The sequence below is a fragment of the Pseudorasbora parva genome, chromosome 16 (assembly GCF_024679245.1).
Source record: "Pseudorasbora parva isolate DD20220531a chromosome 16, ASM2467924v1, whole genome shotgun sequence".
Taxonomy (NCBI): domain Eukaryota; kingdom Metazoa; phylum Chordata; class Actinopteri; order Cypriniformes; family Gobionidae; genus Pseudorasbora; species Pseudorasbora parva.
The window spans coordinates 5,093,200-5,110,746 of NC_090187.1; the positions used below are offsets into that span (position 1 = coordinate 5,093,200).

General features: G+C 38.4%; 1 protein-coding gene across 3 annotated transcripts in view; it reads left to right on the top strand.

Annotated features, from left to right (window-relative positions):
- The first annotated feature begins 7,422 nt into the window (after nucleotides 1-7,422).
- Nucleotides 7,423-17,547, top strand: part of sphkap (SPHK1 interactor, AKAP domain containing) — a 106,597-nt gene continuing 96,472 nt past the window's right edge. The window contains exon 1 of one of the 3 annotated variants that reach the window (XM_067420248.1): nucleotides 7,423-7,515. In XM_067420248.1, coding sequence (XP_067276349.1) covers nucleotides 7,472-7,515 — 44 coding nt within the window. In that variant the 5' untranslated portion in view covers nucleotides 7,423-7,471. The remainder of the gene's footprint in view (nucleotides 7,516-17,547) is intronic. The other 2 variants (XM_067420246.1, XM_067420249.1) reach the window with 2 other exon arrangements.

Consider the following 17,547-nt stretch of genomic DNA (forward strand, 5'->3'; position numbering starts at 1 on the left):
TTTTTTAAGTTAAACCAACAATATTTTGTACAGTGTAGAGACAGGAAATAAACAGAGCATTATTGACAGAATACAGGAGTTGCAACAATGTATGAAATAATGTTTTTTGAACATTCAAGCATGGAAAACTTTTCGAGCAGAGCCTGGAAACAAAAACAAGACTTTGTAAAAGGGGCATAATAGGCCCCTTCATGGAGACATAAGCTACCTGGTGCCTGGTGCCAAACAGTAACAGTCGATCTGACCTCTGAAGAGTTGAGATCAATAATTCAATCTTTTAAATATATATTTTAATAAATCAGCACATGCACACATCGGTCTCAAGCAGTCTGCAATCAAGCAGACAGTAGATACACACATTCATTTTATGTGTCAGATCCAAGCAAACAAAGTACACACACTTGCATACACAACATAAATTATTTAATGTGTGGATTTTCAGAGGATAACGAAACCGATATCCACACTCGCCAGAGAAATGCTGTACTCTTTCCTTGACAGCTTCTTTCTTTCAAAATGCATCTTCAGCCTCATGTTTTTTTTCAGCTCGGTTTGAGGATATCAGCTTGAGGTATCATGTGTCGGCTGTTAAAGTGTCTGATTGATTTTTGCAGGAAGAAATGCTTTCTCATGTCGAGATTTTCGTTCACCTTAGATTTTTAGAAAAGTGGCACTAGAAAAAAGCCTATGTATCTTCAGACGCTGTTGTGCTAAAGTGTTTCTTTGAAATGAGCAATCGATGGGATGAAAGAACAACGTTCTGTGTGTGTGTGTGTGTGTGTGTGTGTGTGTGTGTGTGTGTGTGTGTGTGTGTGTGTGCTATATTTCGCTCCTTGAACATGTTGCATCATGTAATATGTCTTTGAACATAAGTATTCATATGTAAGTGTGTAATTGCTCTTTGCGTGTTGCTATGCTGTCAGCTCTAATAATCCCTGTGGTATCGCGTTTGTTCAGATTGGGAGTGTAATTGTAATCATTAATGAGTTCATTACATGGGGTCACATCTGCAGACCACATTGTCTCTTTGCTGTGGTAAAGGATCTTACACACACACACACACACACACACACACACACATCGGCCGAGCTCTTTCCCAGCAGATTCTTCTTATCTATGTTCATGACTGGCTCTTCCCTCAAATCTCCTCTCTTTCTCTCTGCACTTCTGATGCTATTGTGCGTGCCTTGATTATAATTAGATGTACTTGGCAAGGCTCTTTTCTAAACCTCTAACCCTAACTACTGAGCTTGTTGAGGAGACGAGTGGTATCAGCTTTGGAGAGGATAAAACGGGTGGAAAAACTACCGTGAGATCAGAAACTTGCGGGTGGGCAAGCAATCAGAACGCCCTAGCATCTGCCTTTGTTTAATACTCTGAAGACCTTGCATAGCAACACCCTGGCAACCACCCACAACTTCCTAGCATCCTTGACAGCTGCATAACAATGACCTGGCAACCCCACACATTATTCTAACACCCTTAAAAACTCCATAGCAATGACCCACAACACCATAAGCATCCTTAGAAACACCATAGCAACACCCTGATGGGTAACACCTGTGATAAGTCGCGGGCAGCGCCGACATCTCATTTCTGTGTGCGGAGACAGATGGCAGAAGAAAGTAATAGAGTGTGCTTTATGTAGAAAAACAAATGGACATTGTTTGTCACATTTGTTTGCTTGGTCAGTGACTTTGAATGGCCAAAGAAAAATGAAGTGTCATGGAAGTGTAATACAGTCAACTGCCCTAGAACTTGATTTACTGGGAAATAATTGCACATCTTAGAACATTTATCAACCTTTCAGAATAGAGCATTCAACAGAACCGACGTATATTTACACATTTTCATTTTCATAGACATTCATAGACATTCAGAAACACTGAACTTCATAAGGAATAAACAATGTTAATTGATGAATTAATTTCATCCCATATGTAAAAAATCTATCAAAAGCAAGTACACTGTAAAAAATTATTGAGAAAAAAAGTTCCCTGGTTGCCTTAAAATTTTGAGTTCATTGAAATTAAAATTTTGAGTTAATACAATGAACATTTTTTGAGATTCGACAACCTTTATTAAAAGATTATTAAAAGATTCTGTAAGCATATTGGGAAATTATGTGTGTGTTTTTTCTGATGACGCAGTGAATATTTTGAGTTTCTATTTATTAAACTAATTTCCTTCATTGTATCAACTCAAATTTTTAATTTCAATAAACTCAAAATTTTAAGGCAACCAGGTTACTTACTTTTTTAAGTTAAACCAACAAAAAACACCACAAATCTTTTACAGTGTAGCATCTTCAAACAATTCTGCTAGAGCTTTTCTCAGAGCCAACTTCATTTTTCTCAACCATTTTTGGAATCACTTCTAATCCGCTAGCGTTTCGATGATCTTTGTGAACATGATTTGACAACTAGAAAATGTCAATAGCCATTTTGCTTTCATTTTGAACAAAATGGCCTACATAGTTGTGTATAGTTTACATCTATTTTGTTTTAGTTATTTTATGTAAAATGTTTTGATTAAAGTTTACTTTCATTAAATTAAATACCAGTTTTAATGCAATGTTAATTAAAAGTCCCCCTGCAATGTAGAAACGCGACACGATAAGATTCCAGCGAAAAGCAACTTGTCTGTCCACACCGGTGTGACGCGATGACAAGATGCAAGAAATCAATCAAAAGCCACAGCCAATCAGAACAGTGAGTGGGCGGGCTCTAGCGGAAAGTGACCTCTTGTGTGATGGGTAGGTTCAGTGTAAGGGGAGAGAGTACAGTTTGTACAGTATAAAAGCCATTATGTCTATGAAGAGTCCCCGTAAAGATGTGCGTGCGTGTGCGTGTGTGTGTGATGAGTGCAAGACCTGGGGAGGTGAGATAAATTGTGGTGGTAATGCTGCGTGATGCCATTCAGCTCCATGCCTTGGGCAGTCAGGAAGAGAATGTGAAAAAAATATTTTCATTATATTGCAAATTGTTTTAGCACGTATATTGCAACAGCCCCCGTGGAGAATATGACTGCACTGAATTGAATTAATGCTGAAGGAAAATCTCCGGACAGAGTGAAAAGATGCAGCATGCTGTACGTCTTTGGTTGTGTGACATTGGGCACCTGTAAGTTGTGTTATGCTTTACGGCACATTCAGCAGATTTGGCTGGTTATCTGCACTTCACTATGGTGTGAACAGTAAAATCAATATTTCACTCGTCTTTCCGTCAGCTTAAGATGGATGGAGCCACTCTGGGCTACAAGCGCACACACAGAGAAGCCAGCCTTTCCAAGAAGTCGTTTCAAGTCGTTTCAAGTGTAGCTGGCTAATGGATTACACAATATGTCTCTGTAACTATGAATGATGGATATTATCACTCTCCATTTCTGTCCATCATACTTTCTGTTTGCCTTCCCTTCAGTTAAACATTGTTGCTGTTGACTCAGGTGTTTCAGAAGAGAGCAACACATTAAATCAGAACTGTGCTAGATCTGTCTGTCATCTGCCTGAACCACTCCGTAATTACCCAGAGTGCTGTGCAGGATGGTACGCTTTGAAGATAAGGGTGTTTCAATCAGCTCACAAGTTCAGTTGTAGTTGGTGAGTCAGACATTTTAGACCCGTCCCATTGTCAAAAACCATCACTATGCACTGATAGATTCACTCCCAATTCCCAGAATGCACCACAATCAGTGCGTGTTGACTGCTCACTGTATTTTATCTTTTTCTCAATTTCTGCCCATCTCATCAGAAGATGACTGCATGTGTAAATATGACAGCGCCTTATTTTCTGTCTGTACACTCTAAAAAATGCTGGGTTAAAAACAACCCAAGTTGGGTTGAAAATGCACTAACCCAACAATTGAGTTGTTTTAACCCAATTGTTGAGTTGTTTTAACCCAGTGGTTGGGTTAAATGTTGCTTAAGACAACCCAATTTCTGGGTAAGAACAACTCAACCATTGGGTTAAAACAACCCAATTGTTGGGTTGGTGCATTTTCAACCCAACTTGGGTTGTTTTTAACCCAGCATTTTTTAGAGTGTAGGTTTAAATGTTAGATTTTGATTAATTAACCATCATTACAATAAGTGTTGTATTTTATAAATGTGTATATTATAAACCAATCCTGTGAGTATAGTCAGATTCAGAGGATGAGTGCCAGTGTAAATATGACAAATCCTTATTTTCTGACTTTTTTTTATATTATGTTTTGATTACTCAACAATAATTATAATTGTTACATTTATAAATGTATTATAATTGAATATATACAAGTATAATAAGTGGGTGAGTGCAAGTATACTTAAAAGACAAAACCTTATTATCTAAGAAATGTGCATAATTTGAAGTATTATTTTTTTAATTCATTAACAATAATTACAATAATAGTTGTATTTAATAGGCTACATTTATACTTATTTTATAAAAAAATAAAATAAAAAAACCTGCAAGTATAATAGTCATTTTAGTTGTCAGATGCTGATGTGTTTGTTTGTTTGTTTTTTGTAGATTTATGTATTTTTATTTTAAATAAATGGAAAATTACTTTTATACTATATAGCCTAATTGTTTAGTGCGTGAATGCCGTTCTTTATGTTCATTAACTTATTAAATAAGTAATAAAAAGCAGGACAAATGCATATTCCACAGTGCCAATATATATTTAATGCTATACAGCAATTTTGTTTACCAGTTACAGTTTATGGCCTGATGATGTATGTCCTCATAATTGTGTCAGGAAATTGAGTCAGCAGTGTCCCAATGTTTAGTGGATCAAGGCCATTGCTAGTGCCTGAATCTGTGTTTACAATATTGACTGATGAAGCAGGGAAACGGAGTGGATTGAGACACGGCCCAAGAGTTGCGAGTCAACCACGGCATATAACAGAAAGCACTATTATTAAATCATCCTGGTTTACAGCCACATTAAAGTGTGATACAGGACCGGTGATGTGCTTTTAGGTCGAGGGAGGGAGAGAATGTAATTGCTTGTTTTATGTGGCGGTAAAATCCACATAAATTTAAGCACGCACACAGATTGGGGGCGTTTGTGAAGGTATGTGTTTTGTGCTGAGTTTGAGATGAATCCATTCTCACCATGCTGTAAAGCAGCAGTGCAGCACCTGTCACATGACGCCCGGGGAACGCACAGCGCTCATCAGGAGCCGAAGAGACAGGCTGCCATCTGTTTCACACGCACAAACACACTCGCACATCCAAACCCACCAGTTCACACATACACAACGCATACAAGAGACTTCGCTCCATGAGAGATGACCCCATCTAGTGCTGCAGTCGTGATGCCAAAACCCGGAAAACTTATGGTTCCCTCAAGAGTTTCCAATGGCTTTTTATGATGGGGGATTTTAATTTATTAGAAAATAGGGTCTGTGGTAAACGGTTTGATGCTTTGTTCTAAAACATAAACCACACACACTCACAACCCCTTAAAAACGTTCATAGTTACTTTTTAGAAAAGTAAGTTATTTTCTTACATTTTCATTTTTTTAATAGGGGTGTGTGTAATTTATGTTGTAGAGCAAAACGTTGAAGTGTTGTCAAGTTATGTTTACTACAGACCTTCTTTTACTTATACATTGAAAAAACCTATTATAAAAACCCATAGGAAAATCACAAGGGAACCAGTGGCGAATTAATCTTCCATGTTTTGACGTCACGGCTGCTGCACTCTATAATACTGGACAGTTTTGAGGAGTTTGAGTGTATAATCGTGGATTAGTTGTGTTAACCCCTAACAGTTTTGGTTAACAGGTTAACAATGGTTAACAGTTGAATGTCCTTAGAAAATGGATCTACTTTCCTTCTTCCACTCTTTCATTTGTACTTATTATGTTGACTGTAAAAGGTATTTGAATGCTTAAATGTCAAAAGAAATAGATTATATAGCAAAATACAAAGTGCCAATTATTTTACAGAAATATATTCAAGCAAAACTTTTCATAAAAAAGAGAACATGTTAAAGTCTTTATTCCTCTGACTTATATATATTTCTATGTACACCATATTGCCAAAAGTTTGGGACATCTGCCTTCATGTGCACATGAACCTTTAATGAAATCCCATTTTTAATCTGTAGGGTTTAATATGGAGTTGGCCTGCCCGTCCATTAGACTTGTCCTTTGGATTGCCAGACAGAGAAGCATGATTGGTCACTCCAGAGAAACGTCTCCACTTCTCTAGAGTCCAGTGGCAGCGTGCTTTACTTCAATGCATCCCACGCTTTGCATTGCACTTGCTGATGTAAGGCTTGGATGAGCATTTTAGCCATGAAAACCCATTCCATGAAGCTCTCTACGCACTGTTCTTGAGCTCATTTGAAGGCCACATAAATTTGGAGGTCTGTAGCTATTGACTCTGCCGAAAGTTTGCGACTTCTGTTTACTGTGTACCTCAGCATGAGCTGACCCTGCTCTGTGATTTTTATGTGACCTAACACTTGATGGCTGAGTTTTTGTTGTTCCCAATTTCTTCCACTTTGTTATAACATCACTAACAGTTGACTGTGGAATATTTAGCATATATATTGCACAGGTGGAAACCTATCACGGCATCACGCTTGCATTCACTGAGTTCCTGCAGGGTATTCTCACAAAAATGCATATAAATAGTACGAGTGTGCAATGTCGTGGAATGTATACGCCAAAACTCATTTTGGCGTGTCTATGGCACGCTGTTTTTCGCGTGCATATGATACGCATTTTATGGCGTATTATACATATATATATATACGTATGTACTGTATATTTATTGGTAAAAAAAAAATCATAAATCGTAAATAAAGAGCAATGGAGTAGATTTTACATGAAACTGTCATTTCAGTATTTCTACTTAAAACTTTTACCTTTAATTGCATGTGTAACTTGCCTTCTTAATTGTGAAATTTACTAGAATTTTCTGAGTGAAAAGTCAAAGTCAAGTATTTTTCAATGTACAAATAGAGCAGTCATACATAATCTAGTTTTTGGTTTATTGGTTGCAGGTTCATAATTAATCCATTTGGATATGAAGTTGCAGTAAGCATGCTAATAAAACAAGAATTGATTATTACATTCATTCTGTTTATTGTGTATTATCTTAACTTTGATGGCCCCTTTAACACATTATGATGATTAAAAGTAATTCTGCACCTACTGTATATGTCTACTAACTCTCAATAGTGTTAGAGTATTAGTAGGGTTAGAATAAGTTGACATGTAGTTGCAAAGTTACTTATAGTCAGCAGAATGTCTGTTGAGGACTGTCACAATAAAGTGTTTGCAGATATTACGCAGACAGTCTACTAATACTCTGAGGAGAGTTGGTTGACATGTAGTTGCAAAGTTACTTATGGTCGACAGAATGTTCAAATGGCACCATCAAAATAAAGTGTTAACATCTTCATTTTATTCATTCTTTTCCAGGAAGAGCAACACACGCCCTAAGCACCGGAAAAGACAAGAAGCAAGGCAAACATGCTGGCGAATCTGCTCACTTCCCTCCGAAACTTCACGGAGAGGTGTGTTCATGACAATTATGTTATGATATATAAAACGCTATTGGAGTTGCATTCTCCTTTTGGAAGGATCCTTATAAACATGCTCATTGCTTTCTGTGTGTATCATCTCTACATTTTCCTTTTGTAAATCTTTTTATTCATGTTTATTAGGCCGCAATAAAACCCTCTTTAAAAACCTTTGAGAAAGTTGGATTATATTTTTCTTTGTGCCATTAGAAACTGAAGGTGGCAGCCAGGCGAAAAATCTACAGAGGATTAGTCTCTTTGGGTCACTGTTATAATTGAGTGAATAATCTTCTTCTTAAGTGCTCCCCATCCCTAGTGTTCCCTACAACATGCTCTCATTCCCCAAATATAGATGTTAGTGCAATTTAATGCCTGCAAAATGGCTTTGGCTGTAAATAGCCATTTTTGCACTAGATTAATCTTGGCTCTCTGTTTCTGGGTTCTGTGTTGCTTGTTACTTTATCCGGCTTTTGAACGTTTGAGTGCGCTCACGCTGATTTAAATTGCCAAATTTAATCACATAAAATCACATTGGGTCTGTCTGCTTCATGCTTGCTTTAAAAACCACTGAAGTTACAAGATACATTTAGTATTGTGTGAAAATCCTTTAATTAACTCATATTTGGGGTCTGAAAGACCCCAGTACACATTTAATAACTCAGATGTCAGGTTGATGGCACTGTGACTTTTCCGAATCAACTTATTATATAAATAGAACATCTTAATTACATGAATTAATGCACTGAATTTTCACATTATTTTTTGATTACTGCAGGCATACACCTCTGACAATTCTTAGTTTGGATTTACTAAATTCTATGTTTTTGCTGGGGTCAGAATAACCACACTTTGAAAGTGTTATTAATATTGCATATAAGTCACATTTCTTTGTGATATCACAGAGGATTTGATCTTCTGTAATATTTGCTTGTTGGCTTTTGTCCAGTATGTTTACAGGGCAAGGCAAGGCAAGGCCAGTTTTTATATATAGCACATTTCATACACAATGGCAATTCAATGTGCTTTACGTAGAAATGAATTAAAATAGTGAAGAAATAAGAATACCATGTGTAAGAATTAAAAATAAAACAAGGATAATTAAAACAGTTGTAAAGAAAATTTAAAAAATAAAAATAGAATGGTGATAAATAGAACCCTAGCTGCCTGTTTCTCTAAATTCGGGTACCCCTGTCTGAGATGGAAAAGATGGAGCAGGTTCGCAATATCTCCTGGACCTTACAAGTCAGTCCAAGTTGGGCTCCTGTAGGGGACGTTACCTTTGCCCTTTCTTGCTGCTTTGCACTGTCTCCTACAATTTTACCATTAACAAGCAGAATAAAGCGAAGCACACTGCTCTCCTTTTCCTATCTCAAGTCTTCCATCTTCCAGTCAGACAGCCCTAACCAAAAATAATAATCATCAGATGTATAAGAAATAGAAATATACAGTGGTAAGGAGAATAAAAGGATGATATATATAGATAAAATAACAATAACCAAATATAAAAAGAAAGGTAAACTAAAAGATGATGCATAGTAGGGCTATCATTTTTGAGAAAAATCTCATTTGAACGGATATCAAATATGAAGCAATGTATTTGAATATTTGTATATCTGCGAGCCTACATGTGGTCATGGGCCTACGATACAATACGTTTAGAACGTCCTCTATTGGATGAAATGGCAAATAATAAAATAAAAAACAAACAGTCTAATCATAAGCACACTCTTTTGTCATTGTGATTAGAACAATTACGACTGAAAGATTTAGTGGACTGTTTAGTGGACTGTAAATGAGTATTGGAATTGTTTCAGATATTCGATTAATTGATATGATTCGAAAAATCTATATTTTTGACAACACCACATTGAACTACAAGAGACTACAAATGAAAAAAAAAATATTATAGATAAAACTGAACCTGCCAAAGTGGCAAGTAGGAGTGACTGTGTTGCACACCACTGCTGGCAGGTCGGCGGGTGTTAATGTCAAGCCCTGTGTGTATATATAATGGATTTATTTGTTAGAAATTTATCTGACCTAGACAAAGCCCAACTTGGTTATATTATTTAGAAATAATTGTATTTATTTAATTTTTATTCATTGTCACACACCATGTTACAGTAATCATAACAAATCTGCTGTTTTGTTCCCCTCCACACCTGTAGGGGGCAGCAAAAGCTGTGTTTTTTTTTCTCTCCTAGACATAAATATATTAAACTGCTGCCACCCATCATGGTATAGAGGCATAATAGCTGAGTGGGTGCTGGAGAGAGAGAAATGAGAATGGAAAGGCCAGCACTTCTGTATGCCGCAGAGATTCGCCATTGGCGGGTGGGGGGTGGTGGTGGTGGTGGAGGGGGTCGTAAAATCTCTAGTTGCAGACTGGGTGCTGAGTGTGCAGGTGTAAGAGTACAAGTTGTTTTTCTTCATACACGCCGATGTGTTTGTGTATGTGTGGACGTAACTGCAGCCTTAAGTTTGAGAGATGGCAGTGATTAAATAGATGATGTGACGATCTGTTGTTTTTGTCTGTGTGTAGGGTGGGTGGCAGGATGTTTCGTAAGTAAAGATTGTTCCTGTAATCAAGCAACTGTAAAAGGTCATGTGTTCTTTCTCTAAATGCCATATTACAAAGTAATTTCTGTTATTATGCCTCAGTATGATTATATCTGGAGCCATCTGATTAGCTGGCTTATTTTGGTTTTGTTTTAATGATTATTGCATGATAATGACAGTTCCTCACATGAAGCTTGAGAAGATATACTCTACAGTTACTGTATACAGTTACTGCCTCCAATCATGTGTTTATGGACCTTGCTTTGTGGACTTTACAGCACTCAGTGATTCTGCTCCGTGACACTTTTTTTTCTTCTTTGTGTTCCACAGTGGAAAAAGTTTTGGAATAGCATGAGAGTTATAAAATGATGTAGATTATTAGAGGTATTATTAAAGGTAGCCTCTACTAGCCTGGCAAGCCAGACCCACATCAAGATGTTTGGTCTGGAAACTCACCATTGACGGCTCAATCCGAGGGGCGGGAAAAACGGGTGTCTTTCAAACTCCCTCTGCACGCGATAGGATAGCGCTACAACCAACCAGAGCAACGAAGGTGAAACGGAGCATTGTTGACAGATTAAACATTCGCCGTATCCGGTCGGCTAAACTCCGAACACATCTTCCCTTCTTAAGAATGACTTCAGTGCCGTTCTTTGTTCTTTTCTCAGAGAAAAGCTTAACTCCAAGTCTTCCAGAGTCGCGATCAAAGCTGATTTGAAAGACCGCCGTTCGCCAGTTTCTGTGTTTACTAGAAGCACGCAAACGCAACTCTGCCTTCATTATGTTAAGCCCCGCCCACCGACTCTATACACGATGTGATTGGCCTGACCAGAGTTTGGGTTTTACAGCTCAGAAGGGTATTGAGAGTTGCTATGATACTCGCGGCAGATTAGATTTGCTGCCGCTAGGGTACGTCTAGATTTCTAGGCTAAGCCTCTACTTTAATGAAGTGGTCATGGCATGGGAAGGACACACAGAGGAGTGTTTGTGAGTGTTTGAGATAATTAATAAGGGTGTGGGGGAATCTTCACCCTGATTGAGGTCAGAAAGGTAATGAAGAGATGGCTCTCATTAGTGTGTGTTTGTGGATATGAGAGTTTGTGCATGTATGTAATCAGCCTTCTGTCTGGTGCTCTGTCTCAGTCACATGTTCATGTGTGGAGAGGGTCAGGAAGTAAATCTGCATAATGTGACCAATAAAGCCCCACTGAGTGAACTGATAATTAGGTGACACTCTGTTGTACTTGAGCTTAAGTTTGAGAGTCTGTGTCGAGAGTCCACAGGTGTGTATTGATTAATTTATTGGGGGGGGGGGCACTCAGTTTCAGTCAATCTCACGTCAATCTTGAGTACCTATAGAGTAGTATTGCATCCTTCATATCTCCGAAAAGTCTTTAGTTTTATTATATTTATAAAAGAAAGATAGGCTGTACCGAGTCTTTCCGGAAAAAAACGAACGGCTGGAGGCGTATCGAGTGGGCGGAGCTAAAGAATGACGAGCACGCAGCTACTGCATGAGAGCTTTTGAAAGCTGACATCCTCAAGCGTGGAGATGAAAACGTTACCCTAATAAACCATGGCTATCAATCAGATTCAACTAATACAGATATGATCCAGAATCAGATCAGAAGGCTGAAATAAATTGAACAAGAGAAACAACAACAGCAGGACGTCCGGCTCTGTGGTATGTACTGTATTTAGTGGCCTGTCAACATTTGTCTTTACTCTCAGTTTATGAGGACATGATTCGGTTTATGGACTATTGTATGCGACTAAACCTTAGCAGTAGCAAGCAAAACGGTTTTGCACGTCAGACTAGTGTAACGTTATACATAGAACAACAATAGAGTCCGTTAGCGCATTTGAATGACGAAGCATGCTTTGTGAGAACGCTAGGTTTATGTTTGGGTGGTTTTACAATAAACAAACTGACAAATTAGTCAGCTAAACAAATGTATTTAAACACACACCATACATCGCATGCTCCATTGATAAATTAACTAACGTTTACTGATGTTTACTTACGCGACGATAGCCAACAACAGACATTTGAAGCAGTTTTGATCACCGCCTGCTTCCAAAGCACGACCGTGAACCTTTATCGCTGGGACCGCTCCGTCAAAAACACACTTCTTGTTGATTTGGTGAAGTCCTGTGACAGCAGTGACCGTGGAGATCCACTATTGCAACACGACCTAAGCGTGATGTGACGCTTCTCGTAATTTCTGCGTTCAAAACGGTTCAAATGCAGCGCTGCCTTCCCGGAATGCTGTGCGGGCGCATTAAAGTCGTTTGACGTCACCCATAGGAATAAAGTGGAGCGCGGCACGACAGACGTGTTGCACGGACGAGTGAATCTGCACCTTGAGAGCAGTGTTTATGGGCGGCGTGCATCTAGTCACGCGCGCGCGCGCAGCCTTCCGGGAGAAGAGCCTGTACGGCCCATACAAGGACCTTCCACTCTATCGACGTCAAGCGGACCCATACTCGAAGAAAACTCTCCGAAACTTGTGAGAAACCGGAAGGAGTATTTTTGACACAGAAATACTCCATCAAACGTCCAACTTCGTTTTTGAAACTTTGTCTATGTTTAGGATGAGAATCCAAGTCTTTAACAGTGTAAAAAGCTCAGTATGCATGAAACAGCATTTCACCCCCCAGCCCCCAGCCCCCCCCCCCCCCCCCCAAAAAAAAGTTGAAAATTTACTGAAATTGCTTCCTTTAGCCTCTACAGCACTATATGTCAACCATTTTGTTGTGTTTTGAATTCCTATAATTTTCTTTTAAGAGTGTTTTCCTGTTTGTTTTTATTGCAGTTTGTTTGTTTCATGTTTCCTTTGGTGCATTTATAATGTTAACATGATATTTACATGTTGTGTTAACACCTTCTGCTATGATTGGCTGCTGTGAGACTTCAGTGTAAACACCCACTGCTGTGATTGGCTGCTATGAGACTTCAGTGTAAACGCCCACTGCTATGATTGTGACACGCCCCTTCCAACTGTCTTGCTGTTCAAATCAGAGGCTAAAATCTGGGTAGGAAAAATACCTTTTATTTCTAAAATCATGTTAACATTATAAATGCACCACAGGAAACATTCTAAAACAATAAAGCAATGCAATTAATGACCCCTTTAAACGAATCTGCAAACTGCTATAAAAACAAACAAGAAAACACTCTTGAAAGAAAAACATTTCAGAACACAACAAATTACTACAAAATAGTTGACATATAGTGCTCTATGTAGAGGCTAGGAAGCAATTTCTGACAATTTTCAACTTAATAAATTAAAGGCTATTTTTGTGTCATCTTAAGATTTAAACTAAACGACTTAAAACTCCACCTGCTATGATTGGCTATCATCATTTCGTATGAAATAAGTCTTACAAGTGGAACTCTTTTAAAAACATTTATTATGTTTTTACTATTACAGCTGCCAAGATTAACTAATCATAAAGTGTTTATTGTATCATATATTCACATCAATGGCATTGGAGCCCATCACGGTCACGTCTGTTGAGCACACCATTGCGACGAGGATGGATAAATGTAATAGTTGCTGTGATTCAGCGACCTTTGCTTACAATTTGTTTCTGAGTACGATGGATTAAGCCATAAATCCTGCAGGTTCCCCCTGCTGTTCATACACAGCATAAGTGCATGTTTGATTATGGGATGCTGTTAGTTTGCTCTATCCAGCCATGTTTGAGACTCCAGCAGGTGCATATCTGAGATCATCATACCTGATTACAACAAACAAATTGAGCCCCCAGGCCTTGCCAATTCCCCATCTCGCTTTTCCTCTTCTCTCCATCCTTTGTTTTTTTTCCTTCACCATAGACCTTTATTTGTGATGTTATGTGTTTATTGATTGGCAAGTAGTGTCTAGACCTGAATTGATTGAGGTCTTTTATGTCTCCATAGTGGGGTTATATTGGAGCAGCATGACTGGTAATGATATTAGCTTGGGTTTAGTTTGCAGACATACACTCCCACACATACAAACGCACACACACAAGCACATATAGAAACATTGACTCTTGCTCATGATGCCCCAACATGAGCTTTGGCAAGAGGCGGTTGGATGTCTGGCAGGTCTTGCAGAGGTCGGTTTTGTTGGTGTACACTGACTATCAATTAATACTTTGAGTGGTTTGCTGGCCTGCTTCCTGCATTTGTGATCAACAGATAGAGTCTGTTGAGTCTGGGATGAAGATGTTCTAAGAGATCAGTACACAAAAGAACATTATGCAACAGAAAAAAATGCTGATCTTCTTTAAAATGTAATAAATAACTCTGCCAACTTTCCTTTTCCAGGTATTATGTTAATCGGTTTCCAAAAAGTTGCTTAGGGATTGTTTTATGCAGCTGTTTCCTTGCACAATACTGTTATGACTTCAAAAATCTTTTACCATATGCATCATTTGTAAACGAATACATTTTGATGTTTGCATGACATAATCAGCTCCATATGTACCGCTTTTCTGTCATATTAAACTAGTTCTGTATATCATTTGGTACAATGCTGCAGAACGCTCGAGTTGCAACACTCAATTGTAAGGGTGGATCGCCTACAGTGGTTCTGATTGCAGGGTTGCCGAACGACTAAAGAAACGTTATCAGCGTGATGGTAGAAAACTGTACATTTCTTGTCTATAACCACCCACTGCAACTTATACCAACGACGGAAATAAGCGCAGTTACAATAGCAAAATATGTGGGAGAGCGTTGCTTTAATGTGACTATATTGTATTGCAATAGGGAGCACTTCAAAGTCAATACCAAACCAAAACTAGTTAGCAAATCATTTCTAATTGAAAGAATTTAATGACAAAATCCGGTTATGGTTACACTTAAAATAGTTACAAAATAGATGAATGAGATGATAAAACTTATACTATTAATCGTACCCAGCATGTATAGAATGTTACCTGAGAGATAGGGAGAGATAGAGAGAGATAGAAAGATAGAAAGAGAGAGAGCAAAGAGAAGAGCCAAAGAAGACCCTAGAAGAGACAGCCAGAGAAAAAGACAGCGTCAGAGGAAAGAGACCCCCAGAGAAAAAGAGAGAACCTCGAGCAACAGTTGCAATCTTCTTTTATACATCCCTTGACCATGTGACTGAAACCCTGAGACATTCAAACTGACCAATCAGACCAAACTTTCCCCCACTGTACTACAGGTGTGGCACCATTTGGCCTACAGGCCCTCAACATCTCTTTGTCTTTAGGAATCCCAAAAAGCCCCACTGATAAGAGAGAGGGGGGTGAAACACAGTAAAACAAATGTCTTTGTTCAAAGAAAAATATCAACTATCTTTGATTATTTTGGATTCTTTCACAATAAAAACCTCAAACACGTACTGTAGAAGTAAGCCAACAGAGCATGGCAAATGCATATAAGACCATTTAAACATGCATTTATGTATTTGGGGAGTTTTGTCCTTATTCACATAATTTCATATTTATATGCAACTTTTATTGTCAGCTGGGGTTTGACATAATATATTTATTTGAAGTACCCCCTGAGATTTTAATTAGTTAGTTAGGTCAATAACACAATTAAGTACTTATTATTTAATTACTTAATAGCTTTTCATTAAACTCACAAACCCCTGCAGTTGCATCATGAACCCCAGTCTGGGAAACCCTGACGTAATGAAATATTTAATGCACTTTATGGCTGCATTTACACTGCAGGTCTTGATGCACAATTCCGATTTGGTGACTATATCCGATTTTTTTGATGACCCGCTTACATCATCTTTTCAAAAGCGACCCGTATCTGATATTTGCATTTACACTGTACACTGGGAAAACAGCCCAAGATGTTCTTAACCGGTGAAAGGAAGTAAAACAGCGCGATATGCAATGGACGCAGACAAAATGATTGCACAATGTTTTGCTGTCTGCACTGTTCCACACATCTTTAAAGGTCGGCAAAACATTTCTCTCTTAAGGCGGAGAAAAAGAGGAGAGCCCTTGACGGGGTTGCCTGGCTTTCACAACAAAACCCGTCCAATTGCAACTCACAACTGTGTTAAAGTAGCCCAATTCCGCATGAATGGCAACTTTGTGTCCAACTGAGTTGACATCATTCGCCTCCGTCCTTTTTTCAATGACGTACGACTCGCATTTACTGGGGGATATCCGATTTGACCGCTTACATGGCAGACGCTTATGCACGCATCCGAATCATATCGGATTTATTACCACATATGAGTGAGGCCCGCCTGAATCCGATCTGAGGATATCGGAATTCATGCGTTTTTTTACTGCTTACACATTCACATGTCATATCCGATCTGTGCCACATGAGAGGAAAAAATCGGAATTGGGTCACTTAAACCATGCAGTGTAAATGGGGCCTATGTTGTTGATAACAAAGAATGGAATATATTTTCTTTCCCTTGTTATTTTTATATCAATTTGGTACAAGATATTCAACTCAAATCAATGTGATTAAACAAGTTAGGTCAAAAGTAATCTAAAAGTAGTCCAAAAATAGTGATTATGGATGGATGGATGGATGGATGGATGGATGGATGGATGGATGGATGGATGGATGGATGGATGGATGGATAGATGATAGATAGATAGATAGATAGATAGATAGATAGATAGATAGATAGATAGATAGATAGATAGATAGATAGATAGATAGATAGATAGATAGATAGATAGATAGATAGATAGATAGATAGATAGATAGATAGATAGATAGATAGATAGATATTGCTGTTCCTTGAAATATGGAGTTTCATATGACATCTAGAGAGAGGAAGTGAGAGGTGTCAGTCCGAACAGCAGAACCGATTTCATTTCACACTTGAAAGCCACCCTGAACGGAGGGCAAAACATCTCCAAGTAGAGTTACCTTTATAACTTCTGACACAGACACACATTAAACCTGAAGGCATCCTCTGTGTTTTTGTCTCAAATCTAGTCCATGTTTTTGTTCCTGAGCATGGTGCTGGTTCTTTCTCTCCTCCCTCACTTTCTCTAGCTCTCTGTTTCTTGTTCTCTCTCTGGTCGGTGAGATAAACTCATGAAACACAATTTGAATTTTAATCCGTAACAGTAATGTTCACATGTTTTTCTTCTCATTGCAGTCTGTCTCTGGCAAGTAGAGAAAGAGAGAGACAGAGCTGGGCCTTTAACTGTCAACCATGCAAAATGAACACAATAGGCATTATATTAGCAGTATAACACATCATGCCCATAAAAACACAGTGCTAAAAAAAAAATAGACAAAAATAGCTTATAAAGAGGATGGAAGTTTAAATCTCTTACTTATTACTCCTCTTGCTTCTTTCTCAGTGGTTTATTGGCCTCTGTTATTTTTCGGTGTCATGCTGAGTTGCGATCTGGGTAATTTCATGCTGTCAGAGCACCAGGTAAAGAGTTTCCCTACTGGCACAGCAACCTGCAGCTGATTTTAATAAATGATAGTGGCCCCTAAAGCCC